We start from the raw sequence: 17727 nt of genomic DNA, 5'->3' as shown, positions 1-17727 counted from the left end.
AAGCTTTGCTGCTCTACCTTTGGAAAGCTTTTGGTTGACTGCTGCTGAGGAGTTCCCCATTCTGGCAAACAGGACAATTTTGACATTGTTCCCAACATATCTATTTGAGATGAGCTTTACAAGCTTGGCTTCTATAAAAACTAAAAAACAGAGTAAGAGAGAGAGACTGAGAGCTATTGCGAAAGAGCTTTGTGTGTATTTCTTCAATTCCTGCCAGGATAGGGGCTGTGTGTTCATCTAAACAGGCCCAGGTTTCACACTGAGTGAGTATCCACAAACTGAGAGACTAAGGCCTCGCTTATACTCTGCTGGGGACACAGTCAAGGACAGCTGGAGACTGACGGCCGAGCAGTCGTTCCTGTTATACTTGTTTGAATGTGGGCCATGTGTGGTTGGTGCACTGTAATGTAAATTATCTGTGAATGAGTCTCCCTCACCATCTGATGATGAAATTTATGTCACATGCACCCTCAAAGCATAACCCTGGCCTAAACTGACATTATTTTTATATATGTTATATATACATACACAGTCACACACACACTCACAGACACTGTATCAGGCTACAATGTTTCATTTTCTAACATTTTTGGTTGGTGTTGCTCTGCAGGATATTTTTAATCTAAAAGATGAGCCATGGTTCAGGTTGAAAAACACTGATCTAAGCCAACAAGTTAAATAAAGCCATTGCCAGAACACTGTAATAGTCACCAGTCTGGGAATACGTCGGCTAGGTTGCTGACTTTTTTGTTGTTGTTGTTGATAATTTCTCAGTGGACATCGTGCAGCCAGCACATTTACTGTATCCCCTCCTGTTCCCTGTGCTGGTCACCCTTTACACACACACACACACAAAAAAAAAAAAAAAAAAAAGGCTAAAGGCTTTGAGATTACATTTCACCAAATGCTATCCCATTTTTGCTCTCCACACAGGTCATTTGGCCCGTATGCAACCAAAGCAGGTGTAAACACGACTGGTCAACAGAGCTGGGACGACATACATTTGTTCATAAAGATTACATAATCAGTATTGAAACTATCAGGTGGTTTGCCTGCTAGGACAAAGTCAGACCATTTTACATCTAAAAATTCACCAAGCAGTCCCATGACAGACCCAACGGCCTGGTCAGGGTGCACCCTTCACCTTAGGGTAGCTGGAATAGGCTCTGGCCCCCCCGCAAACCTCAATTAGGTAAGAAGAAAATGGCTGAACAGACATTCACCAGGTTACTGAGGGTAAGTTGCTCTACACGTTCACCACCAAAAACACTAATTGTTTGTGGGGGTTTCTCTCGTCAGGTTTATCCATGCATTTTCAGTCAGTTTGAAACAGTGAAGCAAAAGTAGCTGGAAATATGAAGGAGAAAAATTAAACAGGTCAATCACAGTACCGCAGTTACATTTCTAGAAAGGTACACATCTGGTTATATTGTAAATTATGCACAGGTCTTCAGAAAGGCTTGTTGGTTGCTGACATAACTGTGGTGTAGAGTTAACAGGGAAGTAGAAATCCCACATTAGTGTTATACACATTTTAGCATAGTTTTATAAATCAGAAGATGCTGAACTCTTTTACATGCACCGTGGCCTTATAGTTCTTCTGTTTGACAAGGCTAATGGCATTTCCTACAGGCAGAAAGCCCAGACAATACTCCACATCACGCTGTTTACTTTGCAAAGCCTCTATATCCAGAAAATGATCAGTACTCTTCATCAATCTCCATTGCCAATGAAAACCCATCAGCATTATCTCTGCACTAATTACAATGTCACAAAGAGGAAATACAAGATGGTGTAAATGAAGACACACATATTAATCCAAAACAGTTTGGGACAATAAAAGAAATTTCTGGACATGCAAATGTGTAGAAATATAAACCCATCGGAAAATGCTCTCTTCTCTTTCCTGCTTCATTAGGAGGGAAGCTGTCAGGTCGATGTGCAGTCAGTATTCTGCTCCATGACACTTTGGGAAGTTGCTAACCAAGAGGTCTTTAATCTGAATCTACAGCTTTAATGGAAACTGTAGATATTCAGGTGAAGCTGCTGCTTTAAGTCAACATAAAATCAGTGGCATGCAATTATTTTTAGTACCTTGCAAATACGTTTTCATGCATCAGTAACTGTGAGTCTATATGCTCCCTAATGAACTGCACACATTGATTGAATTTAACTAATGAAGCAGCACAGCCCACCTGTCTCTTTTCCACATTATTATTATTGTTATGAGCTTGGATATTGATGACTTATTGATTTCATTATCCTTAAGCTGAAAAACACACCGTGTCTGAAAAGCAGCAGGGAAAGAAAGGAGAGAAATTTAATTGAATCTTGTGTGTGTGGCCAACAGCCAAAGAGAAACATACATTACAGGTCATTTGGCAACCAATACAATCCACACTGCTATAAAAATCAAGCATTAATCCCATATGATAATGAATTAGTCCAAAACTTATATTTAATATGGAGTCCTAAAGAAATAAAAAGGCCAAACCAAGATTGCCTTGAGCCATTTGTAAATCCCAAAGAAAAGGTTATTTAACTGCCTGATAAGTACAATAAGAAAAAACAGCCTCAGGCCATTTTCTAAAAAGTTGCTACAACAATTCAATATTGTGCAACAACAAAATGTTTCAGCAACAATTAGCTGTTAATCACAACAGCACTATATGGAAAACAACGCAACAATGAGGTCACTGATGAGAACATTAAAATGCTGTCACACACTATCATGAAGCTACGCTCTGCCTGTCTGACAGACACGTCCCAGGGTCGAGTCTCAGCCTGGGTTTGATGCGAGATGTGAAAATTACAAGAAAGACAAAGAAACCTGTTTTTCTTCCGGCTGCTGCAGCTTTTTTTTGTCTTTTGATCAGCTGTAATAAAAGACGGGGGGGGGAATAAAGACGCACAAACACGCAACCTGGCTAAGGTATCAATACCGCATTTCCACGGGTTCACGTCGGTCGGCTTTAATCTCGCCAAATCCATCAACGCAGAGTTTACCACTGCCCGCTCTCAGCAGGGTGCAGGTATGTCAAATTTATAAAATCTCTGTGTTCACTTCTCAGCGCTGTTGTAGCTTATAACTGAGTCTCCGCGCTTTGAAGACAGTTTCATTGCTACGTGCCTATCAGCTCAAAGTTCATGTAATGTTTGCTGATTGTTCAAGATCAGCATCTGTGCTGCATCCAGCTGCTGCTGCTTCAAAATAAACGGCTTCCACTGTGGAATCTGTGGGCAGCTTTTATTGTGAGGAAAAGAAGGTTTCATGTTTTAAATTTTTATTTTTAAACAGAGGAGGGTTTGAGCTTTTCACCTTCGTGCTGACAGAGGAGATAGGATAAGAAAGTGGTTGAAGGCAGGCAAATTCATGCTCTCAGTGTTATTTTAGTTTAAATAAAAATTATAATGAAGAATATATAAACTTTGTGTTAAAGCTGCTCTAAAAGTTCTGCTTCAGACAGTTTTTCATACTCTTGCATCTGCAAGTCAGTGAGAGCAGTGATCCTTAATATGGTCACCTTAGACACACTACGCTGAACGTGAGCAAAGAAGCCCCACCCACCTGCTCTTCTAACCTTATCTTTGTGAGGGGCAGCCAATCAGAAGAAAGTTTGCTTAAAGGGAGGAGCTTAAAAAAAAAACAGTGATGCAGACACTAGAGTTCTAAAATACATCTACTGATGCACCTGAACACATCATCGATGTATCCAGTATGTCCCTACCCTCACCTTCAGTCACAAGCTTTGGGGAGTGACCAGAAGAACAAGATTGCTGATACAAGCGGCAGAAAGGGTTTCCTCCAAAGGGTGGCTGGCCTCTCCCTCAGAGATAGAGTGAAGAGTGCAGCCATCGGAGAGGGGCTCAGAGTAGAGCCGCTGCTGCTCCACATCGAAAGGAGCCAGTTGAGGTGGTTCAGGCATCTTACTGGGTGCTTCCAGAGTGAGGTGTGGGCATGTCCTACAGGGACGAGACCCCGGGGCAGACCCAGGACACGCTGGAGAGATTATCTCTCTCCGCTGGGAGCTGGAGGAGGTGTATAGAGAGAAGGAGGTCTGGGCTTCTCTGGTTTGGCTGCTGCCCCCGTGACCCGCCCCCAGATAAGCAGATGATTGATGGACTGATGGATGGATGGAATTACTGTTGCCCATAAATTTTCAAATGTATTGTTTTCTGTTTCCTGTTTTTAAGACAGATGGTCTAATAAAGCACTGTATATACAGTGTTGTGTAAAGGGGGTAACTTCTCACTAACACTGATGATACTGTCCGTATCCTTTCCAGTTGTTACCTTTTGTAAAATTAATGCCGATCTGCCTTCGTGCTCCACAAGCTGAACCAGTCCTAAAAATAAGCACAATGAGGCCGTTTCTGTGACAGACAGGCCCTCGAGCTGGGACAAAGGGGCATCTGGGGGAGACGGGGTTTATGTGGAAGCTGTTACACTGTGTGGGGACAAGTTTGCATCAACCGCTCTGACGTCAAACAGCTTAGAGCTCCACAGGGGATTGTGAAGCATGACAGGTAGGAAGGGAAAAGTTCCTGTGCATGCATGACAGCACCAGATTCATGCTGCTTTAAAACAGTTTATCTGTCACTCACAACAATGTTTAAAGCCCTGATGCTGTTATGTGCTTTAATTTGGCAAATGACATTAAGACCTTCTATTAAGCCCTGATCTACAGCACTATTTAGAAATGCACACTTAATAAGACATTTTTTAGATCTCTTTTGCAAACGTGTATTGCAAACTTTTTTTCCATATTTATTAAATGAAAAAATTAAAGCTCTGCCTAAAAATCATTCCTTTTCGCAGTAAATTATACCATTTTGATTAGGATATCAGGAAAATGTGAGCACTGCATAACAGGATTGTTTGCAGAAAGCAGCGTGCGTGCACGGGCACCATCTTTTTCATTTAAACTTTCTAAGGGAAACATTTTAAGGGAATAAATTTATATACATATAATAAAACCCACAATTAAAATGCGAGCCAGTTCATAACCAAAAGACTAGAAAGTCAAACCCTTTGTGCAGGACTGTAAGCAGCAAGTCTGGGGCACTGCTCATGAACACGGTGGTAGCAGCATCATGATACGAGGTGCTTTTTAAGAGCGAGAACAGGACAGCTGGTCAGGATTTTGGGGAAAGAAAGAATGATACAGAGAAATACAGAGAAGCTTCTGAAGAAACCCTGCAGGAAGAGACTTATCAAAGCACAGAGCCAACATAATTAGCTACCAATCATGTACTCGAACTCAGTGGTTCTAAACTTCAAACACCAAAAAATAAATAAAGTTTACACTCAGTAATCCACGACTTTTATCCTTTCTTCCAAAAGGATCCACGTTGAATTCTTCAGTGCAGCAGCATCATCACTCTTATTTTCCTTACCCACACTTTGATAACCCCAGAGATACTGGGAATTTTAGCCAGAGAAAGCAAAGGATCATGGGAATGTTTTCTGGTCTTCACAGAGTAATAAATCAACAAATAAAATTCTTTAGCGCAGGTTAATAAATTAGAGCATTCGAGGTGGACCCAAAATGAAGCCAACTCCTGCACACGCCACTGTACTCGCTGGTTATGATAGATTATAGATCATTATAGAATCATGGGGTGCTAATGATTTTAGAATATGTGAAAAGTTATTTAATTATAACAAAAAAATTTATGCATTATGAACACAGAAGACGGTAATAGCGCACCTAGCTAGCTTTAAATACTCCAAATGCCACACTAATGAATGTGAGATTTCTGCATGAGAACCATGCAACGTCAGAGAGGCCCAGTGCCGCTGCTGCCAGGTAAAGCTGACATAACAGGTCCACCACAACCATTCAGAGAGCTGACGAAAAAACTGGTTCCAGTGAATATCAAATATTTCCTTCAGAGTCAGCTGATGTTTGGAAGCTATTAGGCTAAAAGTAAGTTTACCACCTGAGAATCAATAACGCCCTGCACTGCAGTCCATTATCTCTACAGGTTGATGTTCAGGTTTGTTTTTGCTATCAAGATAAAGGTTTCATGCTCTAGGTTCACTGTGGGGGAGGGGACAAAAACAGATCTGAAACTGCTGACAGCATTAGTTTAGGGTTTTCAGTTTATCAAAGGGAGTCAATCAAACCCCCGAAAAAATAAGTAAATAAAAATCACAGTCAGACTGACTGCTTCATTTCCACCCTGCAGGTGTGACAGCTCAATAAAGGAAATCCAATCCTTCCACCAACCTCTAACCTCATTTCTACTAAGTGCAATCAACATGACTAACCACGTGGACTGCATGTACTTCATACTTTCTAACCAAAAAACTACACGGCACTTTATTAGTTAGAGTAAGCTGCCTGTCATCTGACTTTGAACTGTACTGCACAACGCTGATAGTGTTCTTACAGGATATCTGATCGCTGTTATTGTGATTTTTACTTGGCAGGTTCAGCAGCTGGTCACACAAGCCTGCTTCGCTCGGAGTGGCTGCAGATACGCGACAACTCAATAGCTGTCATTGACCCAACACAAGAATAAACACACCGTTTGAACCAATAAGCCCAGTAATTATACAGCCTACTTCTCCTCATACTGAGTCGACTCCGTTTGTCTCACAGAACAAGACCCCTGACTGACCCCAATGGGAATCATTTGGCTTTTTCTTTCTCTATAATATTCCAAGGTCTTGATTTTAATATGTAAAATGTCCAGAGATTTGATGCAGTGTGATTAAAATATATTTCCCAAAGTGCAGAACAGTATTTGAAAGCCTCACACTGCACGCTTCTATTAGCAGCCTTAACTTTTTGCATACCAACTCGGTCTATAAGCAAGCTCCTCCAGATCCCATCCAGCAGCTTAAATCAGCCGAAGCACTGCATGTGGCCTCAACTGCTGGAAGGACAAGCGTGTGAAGCTGCAGGATTAAACCCTTCACATCATTAGAGGTTTTAATCCAGAGCGCTCCACAGTATCAGAACGCCACCGACCAACTGGATAAAAATTCTGACGAATGCAAACCTCGCTAATAAACCCAAGAAGCACTTCAGCCTTATCTGCCTTACTTCAGCCTCCCTCCGTTATGTTTCTGCTCTGAAGTTCAAAAAAATAAGCAGAATTCAACAAAACAAGCTAATGTGTGCTAACAGCAAGCAGAAACATCCCAGGCTGAAAAATAAAGTGCAAGTGCCAAAAACTGCAGTTCCTCTGTTGGCCCTTTGGGGGTCTCTCTTTCCAAGAGTACGTCAATCCCCAAAGACTCCCCATCACAAAGAAACAGTTTTAGTCTCTATAGCTAATTTTTCTACCTTCATCATTGACCTGAAACAACTAACAACATCCCAGGCTGAAAAATTATGCCAGCGCAGACGTGCCAAAAGCTGCAGTTTTTCCAATGGCCACTTGAGGCTTGCTCCATAAGTAAGCCATCTGCTTAGACTCCAACATTAACACGCCCAACTTTATAGCATTAAAAAGCATGTTTACAGCACGTTATAGAAGTGGTTACAGTCTGATTCACAACAACTTTACAGTGTGTAGCCAATCAGCATCTGCTAAGCTGCACTTCACCTAACTGGAGTCACTGAAATGGACCTCTCAACCATAACTGCGGTGTTAGTTCCCCTTGGAGCATTTTTGATGGCATCATCTGACAAACAACACGGCCTTCTATGTGGTAACGACCATCCAAGCAGTCTGTACTTCCAGTTCAGTTGATTAAATTATATTTTATTAGAACTGGTTATTTAGGACTAATTATCAGGTATGTGTCAGTGTTCTAGCCAGCGGCTGATCGCCTGACGCTGCGCCATGCTGAGGTCGTCTTGCGCCGGGCTGAGAATTTCACCGGTTCGCGATCTGAACTTTTTGCTATCAAAGCAATTAGCAAGCGGGCGTGGACCCTGCACACTCCACCCTGCCGCCAACACCAGACTGATTTTTTTTTTTGTCTAGATCGCTGCGTGATAGTATTATTTCACCGCTATTTACAATCTACCGCCAAGCATGGCCAGTTTCTTTCACAATGTGCACGCGTGATCTCGTGACAGTCCTGTTCACGCTTGATTTTGCAGGGCTACAGAAAGCAAAATGGCGACCAGCGTGAAAAGGAGGGGGAAGAAGAGGAAAAAGGGAGCTGAAATGACAATTTCAGGCTTCATATTTTGGAGGGAAAAAAAAAAAACTACAGTTCCCAGCAAAATGATGTCACTTCCTGTTGTTGTAGTTAGCGGCATTGCATTAAAAAGACAATAGTGTTGGCAGTTGAGTGGATCGATAAAACACCTGGATTATGTTTTTGTTGTGTATGCTTATTACATTATTCTGCAAACCCATTCGTGGAAGGAAACAGCGGGCTGAAATCTTTTTTCTGGCTAGAACCCTGTGAGTGTGTCTGTGCATTGAACCTAGCCTTAACTGACAGCTTAGCACTCCATGGTTTCATCTAAATGTGGTCACTTCTGGTTCAAAAAGAAAAAAAAATAGCCAATGCAGAAACCAGTGGGTGATATCAAATATGTACAATTGACACTAATATCTTAAATCATATTTCTCAGAAAATAAAAACAGCATTTAAATGCATTTAAAATTCCCTACACCCCAGGCTAGAGTTAAAGTCAAAGCCTACTTTTCTGCACATCTGCATATCGGAGCCCAGATATGTAAAAGGACACATTCTTCTTACAAGTTTACAAATGAGGGTGCAGGGCCTGGAAATGCTCTGAGCTATGAAAAATTTAATACGGTTGATTTAGCATGACTTCCTGATAGGAATGTCCATTCAGCCAGCCCATATTACCTCTTTTAAATCAATAGCAGCTCCACATTTAATGATGCTTTCACTTCCCTGCAGCTTGACACCTCAGCGGGCACTGCGGAGTAATTCAACTCATGTCCTAACAGCAGTGAAGTTTTAAATTTTCATTTGGGCGAATTTCTACAATCAGTGCAGAGTTTGTGAGGGTTATGTACAACTAAGTGACATTTGCCATCATTATAATGGTAGTGCTCTGTAGCCGTGAGGCAATGAAATAATCAGGTTGGTAGCACCGCAGTGGATCAAACGACAGCTTTCCGGGGACTGAAACACACAGTGACCATTCATGTGGGAAAGCTTTGAGGTTCCCCCTCAAAGCGCAGCATTGGTAGCCTCCAGCAGAATGAAATGAATTGGCACTACAATAAAGACGAGGGTAGCCAATGATTTGCTGCCGTGTCCTAGCTGTTTAAAGACTGATAACCTCTCGAAGCACCGCGTGCAGCTTCAACAAGTCTGACTCGTCTTTTTAAGGTGGTGAAATTTTGAGAACTGGCCCTGTGGACGAGCATTTGACCCAGCCTGAGCCCTGAGCACCACCCTTTCCAATAATGCGGGAATTTTCTGCTGTAGTTACAAACCACAAGAAATCGTTGTGGGATCAAATTAACGCTCAATCAATATTTTGACATGAAAGATGGTAATAGAGTTTGAATGTTTTGTGAGAACTGCTGACAACAGGGAAAAAATACAGTATTATGAGGCTTATTGTTTAAAAGTAACACATATGAAGCTTTTAAATCAATATCTAAAGGATCAAAACTCATCAGTTTCAATAAACCCTCCCCACCCTAGTGCTCCCATGCTATATGTTTCTGCTCTGTCGCAGAGGTTTTTGTAACCTTATACTGTGTATGTGTGAATGTTTACAAAGTATGAGATGATTTTTTTCCTCACTCATCCATATATGTTTTCACTACTGTTTCTGTCTTTTTAATGGCAGCGCCTCCAGAAGGGGGGCAGCATGGCCACAGTTCACCTATCTCCCCATGTTTGTTCTGTTTGTCTTCTTGGATGAGTGTTCTGTTAACTGTAATTTCCCCATTGTGGGATCAATAAAGTATAAAGTAAAGTAAACAGTCTTAGATTTCCTGTTTTAATAGCTCCAGCTTTGAACCAACACGGTCCCATCAGATACACAATCATGAAAAAGAAGCTGCTATGCAAATCTCTGAGCTGAGATAAAAGGGGAAAAAAAAAAAAAAAAAAGAGCCTCCATGACCTCAAAGCACAGCTCACACAGGAAACATCCTTAGGCTTCTGAATTACCCCCGGACATAGATGAGAAGAAAAATTACCCTGTCCTTCATCCGCCAGCTCTGCGCCAGGGCCTTGGAGCCCTCAATTTTCTCTGAGTGCCTCTTCTTCATGAAGGCCAAGGGAAGTTTCCAGTCATTCATATCAGCCTCCTCTTCCTCAGCAAGGCCCACGGCCGGTGAATGAAGCAAGTCTGAGTCCATTTTCATCAGGGCTCTGCCGGGGAAAGCACATGTTAATATCACTGATTTGAATTTGAAGTATCTATATATCTATCTATCTATCAAGAGAGAGAGAAATAGATGCAGCCAAATGTGCTAAAATTTACAAACCCAAACATGCTGTTCAGCCATTTTCTGAAGTAATGAATCATAAATGATAAATAAGACAGTAAAAACAGAATATCTGCACAACAGGGGTGAGCATCCCTAAATACATTTTGGTTACCAACTGAGATATAAAAAGTGATAACAGAACATGGTCAGATAACTGTGGTAGGCCTGTTCAGAGAGCTCTAAAATCAGGGTTTTAAATGAGTGTTGAAACAAATCTCAGAACTTTTACTCCCTTTGTCAAAAATATAAGTAAAGGTTTGATAAGGAAACATTTCTGATTCTCAAAAAGAAAATTTAAATTAAAAAAACGTTTATGTCATCTTAGCACTAGCGTTAAAAAAAAGAAATCAATCAAATACATAAAAAAACGGATCAACACACTTGACTTCGATCCAAAGGTCTGTTCGTGCAGCTGTGGTGGTTCAAGTAAGCAGCTCTTCCTCAGAAACATGTAAGCACTGAGACGTTTTTCTGTTTCCACTACAAGCACATCATTCAGTCGTCGGTCTCCGCCAATCAAGATGGTATCTACTGATGTCAGTGGCCAATGCTTGTGCATTATACTGCATCAATTTGTCACGACTAAGTGTTTGAAAAAAGTGTAACGAAGAGCTAGAAGACATTAAAACAGTTATAATTACCGGGTGAAGATCTCTGGCACTAATCTCACCGTTTCCCAGACAGAATTTACTTCAGCGGGTTAATTAACAGCTGCCCGAATATATTATGCAATTCATTTTAGCATTTTTTACTTTTTATTTTTCTTCCATGCATAATCCTCTTGCTCCTATTTTGCAAGTTCAGTCGTTGCTAACCAGCTAACCCTGGCCCTTCCTGTCTCCCTACTCGCAGGCAGAGCAGGTTGCTGTTGTTGCAGTCTTCAGTTGCATGCAGCTGCTCTCCAGCCTTCCATGCACACAGTCATGGCCTGCAGCTGACAGCTGTAGTTCTTGTTCTGCTCCTAAAGCCGCTGTAAGCTAGAGGCCCATTCTAACCAGAACCTGCAGCAGGTGAAGAAATGGTTCATGTGCCACTAGCTGAACTCACTAAGGCTGCAGGGCTGCAGGGCAGAACAAAGACTCCCATCACTGCTTGCTGTTCAAGACTCCAAAAATTGGAGTCTCTCTACAGGATGTAGAACTGACTGGAGAGGCAGCTAATTATCGTGTATTTATTGTCACAAAATATATGTAATGTTAATAACTAATTTAAGACATTTTGCACGCACATTCTTGGACATGTGTGTGACCTTCTTGGCTGTGCCACCACACCAGATACAATCTATTTCTGTGGGACCAAAGTCTGCCTGACCACTCACAGCTGCATGAAAGTAAACACAAGTTTCTGAGACAGAATAAAGGACTGCATTTGTCAATATGCATCACCTGTCATCTGATAACATAAATCCCTTTAAACGCATCCAATACAGGATTGGAACAGGCCGGAGGCCATCCGAGCTGTCATTAGGTGAAAGGTGAGATACGCCTTAGAGAGCTCACCAAGGTATCACAGGGCAAAGACGGCCAAATTCCCAGAAACATCTAAGAAGCACTGTGGACAGAGTGCCCAGAGTAAAGCTATGTAACCACACAGGAGGCCTCCAGCTGCCCGACACCACAAAGTTTACTCTGTAACTTAGACTGAAAAACAATATTGTAAACACTGGCCACAGGAAGGAAATGGAAACTTTAACATGGGTATGCAGTAGCTACACCAGAAACCCCCCAAAATATTGAATGCTGAGGCTTGGTCATCATCAGACATCAGTACAGGCCCATAAATTAACAACCTCCCCCCCGTTAGTATTATTGTTACTGCCTGTACTAAACGGGCTGTTTAAACTCTGATTGTAATCTGCTGAGTTTTCCACTTTTTGTGCCTTAAATCACGGGATGGCGGTTATGAGTCATTGTTGTCGCTCTGCTGTGAACCTTCTACATGAATCAAAACCACAACAGCAACTGAAACCGAACACACTCGCATCTGGCTTCCTCCGCTTTATTTTAACGGGCTACCTGCCTGACTCCGTAGTAAAGCACCAGCTGGATGATGTCCCAGCTCCTCAGCTGGAGCCACCTAAGAGAGGAGGTCGTTGGGTTGTGTGTTCAGTGCCCCTGTGTCCGTGCTAAAACGGCCTAACTGTGTTAAACCTGACTGCACGGATGCCGGCGAGCAGCAGGCTCAGTCCAGTCCAGTCCAGCTAGCTAAGCTAAACTAGCGCGGCTAATGTGACAGCTGTGTTCCTGTCAGATGTCAGACTGCACGGGAGGCCGGTGCCATTTACTTTAAGCTGATTCCAGTTAGGCTGCTGGACAAAACGAGCAGGAGACCGAGCAGAGGTGCAGAAATGGCGCTAAGAGTGGCAGCGAAGCGTGCAGACCTTGGTGCGGTGGGATTATCAGCCCGGGCTGTGGAAGCTCTCCTTCTCCGGACGATGACAGACACGGTCGCACACACAATCCTGGTCAGTAAGTTGTAGGGTAGCGTCCAGAGCCTGTAGAGTATGTCAAACCCGTCAAATCCGAGCTGCACTGGCGCGTGTTTGCAGGGGAATCTGCGGCTCCTCTCCCCACGGCTCTTCGCTATGGGAAGGGGCTGCAGGCGAGGCCCATCTTCACACGGACAGTCTGCCACAGCCACACGAAACGCCGGCCGCACTTATCGATGACTGGGCTCGTGTGGACTCCTTCCACGGACCAGCAGCCCCGGTAGTTGATTCTGAGCGACGGTTTTCGCAGAAATCTCAAACAATCCCGAGAATTTCTCCGAAGAGGTACTTCTTCAGCACTTCTGTAAGGGCGCAGCCATCTTGGGTTGAACCCAGAATGCACTGTTGGGGCGGCGAAGCCGTCGTGAAACGTCACAGCTGTTGTTCCTGGCGTCACCCACCAAAATATAAACACACGTACTGACGTCAGCCTGAAGCCCGTGAAAGTCCCAAGAAAAAGCGGCTTTCAGATGTGCTCCAATTTCTTTCTAATCGTTCCTGGGAAGTTTTTTTTTTTTTTTTTTTTCATTGTGTTTGTTTGATTTTTTCCACATGGTGCTAAGGGACAATTGTAAGTCCTCCTTTTCACTTTGTGTTCTGTTTGTTAAGCTTTATACAGTAAAATTAAAAACATTTTTAAAAAAACAACAACTTCAGTTTAAGAAGGTGCTTTGCAACTTCATCTGGAGGAACAAATCTAATTATTTAACAAAATGTGCTTCGTCATTAAAAAAAACAGTGCAGAGGTCTGGAAATTCTTGAGTTTGGTTCATGTAAAATTACACGGATTATTGAATATTTAAAAAACAATTACTTCTTGAAAAATGTTTCCCAACTACATGTTCAGCATAGTTGGTAGCATCAAACTGACTTCTCTGTGCATAAAATCCCAATTAAGTTGTGAAGTTTTCAGCATGTTTTCAGCTTACAAACATTACTTCTATCCCATGGGTGCTTGATAAGGAATAATAAGGGCATTCAGTACAAAAACTAAGCCTCATCTATCACGCAGACATTCACTGGCCACTTCATTAAACACACCTCTTCAGCTGCTTATCAACGTAAATATCTAATTGCCAATAGCATGGCAGCAATTCAATGCATTTAGGCACATAGACATGGTCAAGACAGCCTACTGAAATTCAAACCCAGCATTAGAATAAGGACGAAGGGTTTAAGTGACTTTGAACGTGGCATGGTTGTTGATGCCAGAAAGGCTGGTCACAGCCATCTCTGGGGTTTACAGAGAATGGTTCAAAAAAGAGACTGGACTGACTGGAAGGCAGCAGTAACTCAAATAATCACTTGTTACAACCAAAGGATGCAGAAGAGCGTCTCTGAATGCGGAACACATCTAACCTTCAAGCAGATGGACTACGGCAACAGCAGAAGACCACACAGGGTGCTACAGTTTACAGTGCTTCAACAAAAATGGACAGTATATGACTGGGCTGTTACCTGGGCTGGTGAGTCTCAATTTCTGGGGTCAGACTTTTGCATAAACAGGATGAAAGCATGGATCCATGAAAGCAGTTCAGGCTTGCACTGTAATTATGTGGGGGATATCTTTTTGGCACACTTTGTACCTCTTAGTACCAACTGAGCATTAATTAAACACCACAGCCTACCTGAGTATCGTTACTGACCATGGTCATACCTTTATAACTGCAGTGTAGCCGTCTTATCCTGCTCCCAGCAGCATAATGGGTCATGTCACAAAGCTCAGATCATGTCAGATTGTTTTCTTAAGCATGACAATAGTCACTGTATTCAGATGGACTCCACAGTCAGCAGATCTCAGCCTAATATCATCTTTGAAATGGGAGGTGCTCATCAAGGCAGAATGAACTACGTGCATTTAATTTATATTTCCTGTTTGAGCTCACAGTCAAAAGCTGTAAATTAAAAAAGGCACTTACTTATTACTTAAGGAGTTCTTCTTTGCTAAATTACATAATTAAAACAGCTAGTATTAATTTAGTTGTCACACCACAAGCCAGATAATATTTATGCAGTCAATTGACTTACTGTATGAGGAGGAGGTCAATATTATTGAAATGGACTGGCATTTAGACAGAGGTTTCTTTTTGCTTACTGACCACTCAATGTACTTTAAATAACAAGTCACTGTATGTAAAGATCTTTATTAAAATCTTTAAGCCACACCCATGAACAATTCAGAGTCACCCACTGTGGGAGGAAACCAGTTGGTGCAGTCACTGTATGAAAACATGCAAACTCCATAGACATAAAATTCCCAGGAAGACTCAATCACTGAGCGCTCTTACTGTGATGCAGCAGTACCAACCACTGCACCCACATGCCACTCAGAGTCATCCCATTATGGTAAATGGACAGGTCTGCAGTCCATTACAAAGACAAACAGTCATTCATGCTCACATTCCCACCTAAGGGCAATTTATCATCACCTCCTAACTTGACCTGCATGTCTTTGTACTGTGGAGGGAAGACCGAGTACCCTGAGAGCCACACAGGCACTGGGAGGAGATGCAAACTCCACACACGGTGGTGCAGCGGTTAGCGGTTATACCTCACACCATTAAGGTGGGCTTTACTTCATTAACATACTGTAAATAAAAAGAAACACAATACTAGAGTCAGGTTCCGAAAACATTAATGGATTTCACCAAAACTTTATTTATAAAGCACTTTAAAAGAAACAACAAAGTGCTGTACACCAAATGAACAAAAACATTAAGACAAAAAACAGCAATTATATTTTTAAATAAAAACTATAATACTTTCAAACGGGTAAGATCAATATCTCATGCTGGGTTGAAGGCCAAAGAGTATAAATGAGTTTTAAGATGACTTTTAAAAATGGACAGTGTAGGTGATTGTCTAACGTGCACACATAATTCATTCCACAACGGAAAAAGCTCGGCCCCCTCTGAGCTTCCGCTTAGATCTCTGTATACGTAAGAGCATCTGGTCAGATGACCTGAGATCTCAGACATGTGTTTAGGGACAAAGCAGTTCAGAAAGGTAAGGTGGAGCAAGGCCATTTAAGGATTTAAAAACAAATACAAGAAACTTAGAATGGATTCTAAAGTGCACAGGCAGCCAGTGGAGTGGAGCCAGGACAGGTGTAACATGCTGTCTTTTACATGTTCCAGTCAAAAGATGTGCAGCAGCATTTTGAACCAACTGGAGACGTGACAGAGAAGACTGGCTGACTCCAACATAGAGTGTGTTACCGTAATCAAGCCGAGATGTAATAAAGGCACATAATAAAGGCACATATCACTGTCTCTAGATGCTGCCTAGAAAGGACAGATTTTACCTTCATCAATCGCCTTAAGTGAAAGAAGCTAGACTACACTACTGCACCAATTTGACTATCCAATCTAAAGTCACTGTCCATTTTAAAGCTGCAATTTGTAACTATATGCTGAAGCCAAAGGGCCCAAATCATCCTGGGGGAAGGGGGGGGGGCTCACAAGAGCTACTGGGTCTAAGCACCAACACTTTAGTATTTTTTTCATTAAAATGTAGAAAATTTTGGGCCATCCGAGTCTTAATGTCATCAAGACATGCAAGAGGAGATTAAATTATCCCATTCTTCGTCTCAAGTGTCACCAAACTGGATGGAAAATGTGAACTGCTCTTTGAATGCAGTCTGATAATCTCTGAGAGGATGAAACTTGCCTCTATCTAACTGCCGCTCAGTAAAAACCTGACAGAGAGCTGCTGGGAGGCTCATGCTTTTGGCAGGCTGATTTCTTGGTCATCTTTTGACTTGCTGGTTTACTCAGCGTGTCCCAGCAGCCGACTGTAGGAACGGTCCAGATGGTTTCACATGTCTTCCATTTCATGAATATTTAGGCCACGTGCTCCTCAGAACACTCAAAGCTTTAGAAATGATTTTCTACCCTTGCCCTCTGCCTCACCACAGCGTTACAGCAGAGGTCCACGCAGAGGTCTTTGGACTTCATGGCTTTCATGTTGTCCTGACCAGATGTGTGGAGCATAGCTTTCTATATTATGGCCAGTTAACCCAGTGTGCCAGGAAGCGAATCCAGTGAAGATCTAGATGCATCTCAAGAATAATTCAAGCAGAAAGGGTAAATATGACCAAAATCTGGAGCCACTTTTTCATTTAATTCATCTGCATAAATAAATAAATCTCAACACATGCTTTAACTGTTAAAGTCTAAATTGGTGGGGGAGTAAAACTCATTTTATAAATGTAAAATTAAATCCATAATACAATTAAGCGTCCAAACGATTGAGAGGTCTGAGTACTTTTTAAACCAACTGTACAACCCAGGAAACAGCATCAAACATTAAACACGTTGTGTTGATCTCGTGCAGCGAGTGAGATCTCTCTTTCTGTCACTGATCTCGGGACAGCAGCATCATGAGTATGAAGTTTTCTGCTGATTTAAAAATCACCCCTCGGTGAGACGAGCTGAGTCTTGAGCCAGTTCATAAGGAGTGATTTACAGTAGAAGGCTGTGCCGAGTCCTCAGAATCAGGAATATCCAAATATAACAGGTCATAAGTGACAGAAGGTGAATTCTGAAATCTTTATAATGTAAGATTAAAATAATGAGCTGTTGATTTATAACACGGTCATTAATATTGGCTTTAGCTGTGCTTTTTAAGCCCCAATTCAAACTGGTGTTCAAACATAGGCTACATATCCACTGAATAAATAGCAGCAATTTTTTTTTTTTTTTTAATCAGCATGTTTTTGGCTTTCAGGCAAAAATCCAATAAAAATCACATGATAGAAAGACTGGATGATCAGTGGAAAGTCAATATAATCCTCCATAGAGCTGAGAGAAAATGCAGTAAGATGATTCTCTGAACCTTCAT

At 42.0% G+C, this 17727-nt stretch overlaps 1 protein-coding gene across 6 annotated transcripts in view; it reads right to left on the bottom strand.

The window, feature by feature from the left end:
• The window catches only part of rptor (regulatory associated protein of MTOR, complex 1), a 189724-nt gene extending 176463 nt beyond the window's left edge, over positions 1-13261 (bottom strand). For 4 of the 6 annotated variants that reach the window (XM_030744057.1, XM_030744264.1, XM_030744212.1 and 1 more), the window contains exons 1-2: positions 12778-13260; positions 10104-10278 (exon numbers count right to left, since the gene is read on the bottom strand). In XM_030744057.1, the coding sequence (XP_030599917.1) occupies positions 10104-10271 (168 nt within the window). In that variant the 5' untranslated portion in view covers positions 10272-10278; positions 12778-13260. Of the gene's footprint in view, positions 1-10103; positions 10279-12416 lie in introns of all 6 variants that reach the window. The other 2 variants (XM_030744394.1, XM_030744142.1) reach the window with 2 other exon arrangements.
• Between the last annotated feature and the right edge of the window lie 4466 nt (positions 13262-17727).

The sequence above is a fragment of the Archocentrus centrarchus genome, chromosome 1, assembly GCF_007364275.1.
Source record: "Archocentrus centrarchus isolate MPI-CPG fArcCen1 chromosome 1, fArcCen1, whole genome shotgun sequence".
NCBI classification, from domain to species: domain Eukaryota; kingdom Metazoa; phylum Chordata; class Actinopteri; order Cichliformes; family Cichlidae; genus Archocentrus; species Archocentrus centrarchus.
This window is presented reverse-complemented; position numbering and strand designations above follow the sequence as displayed.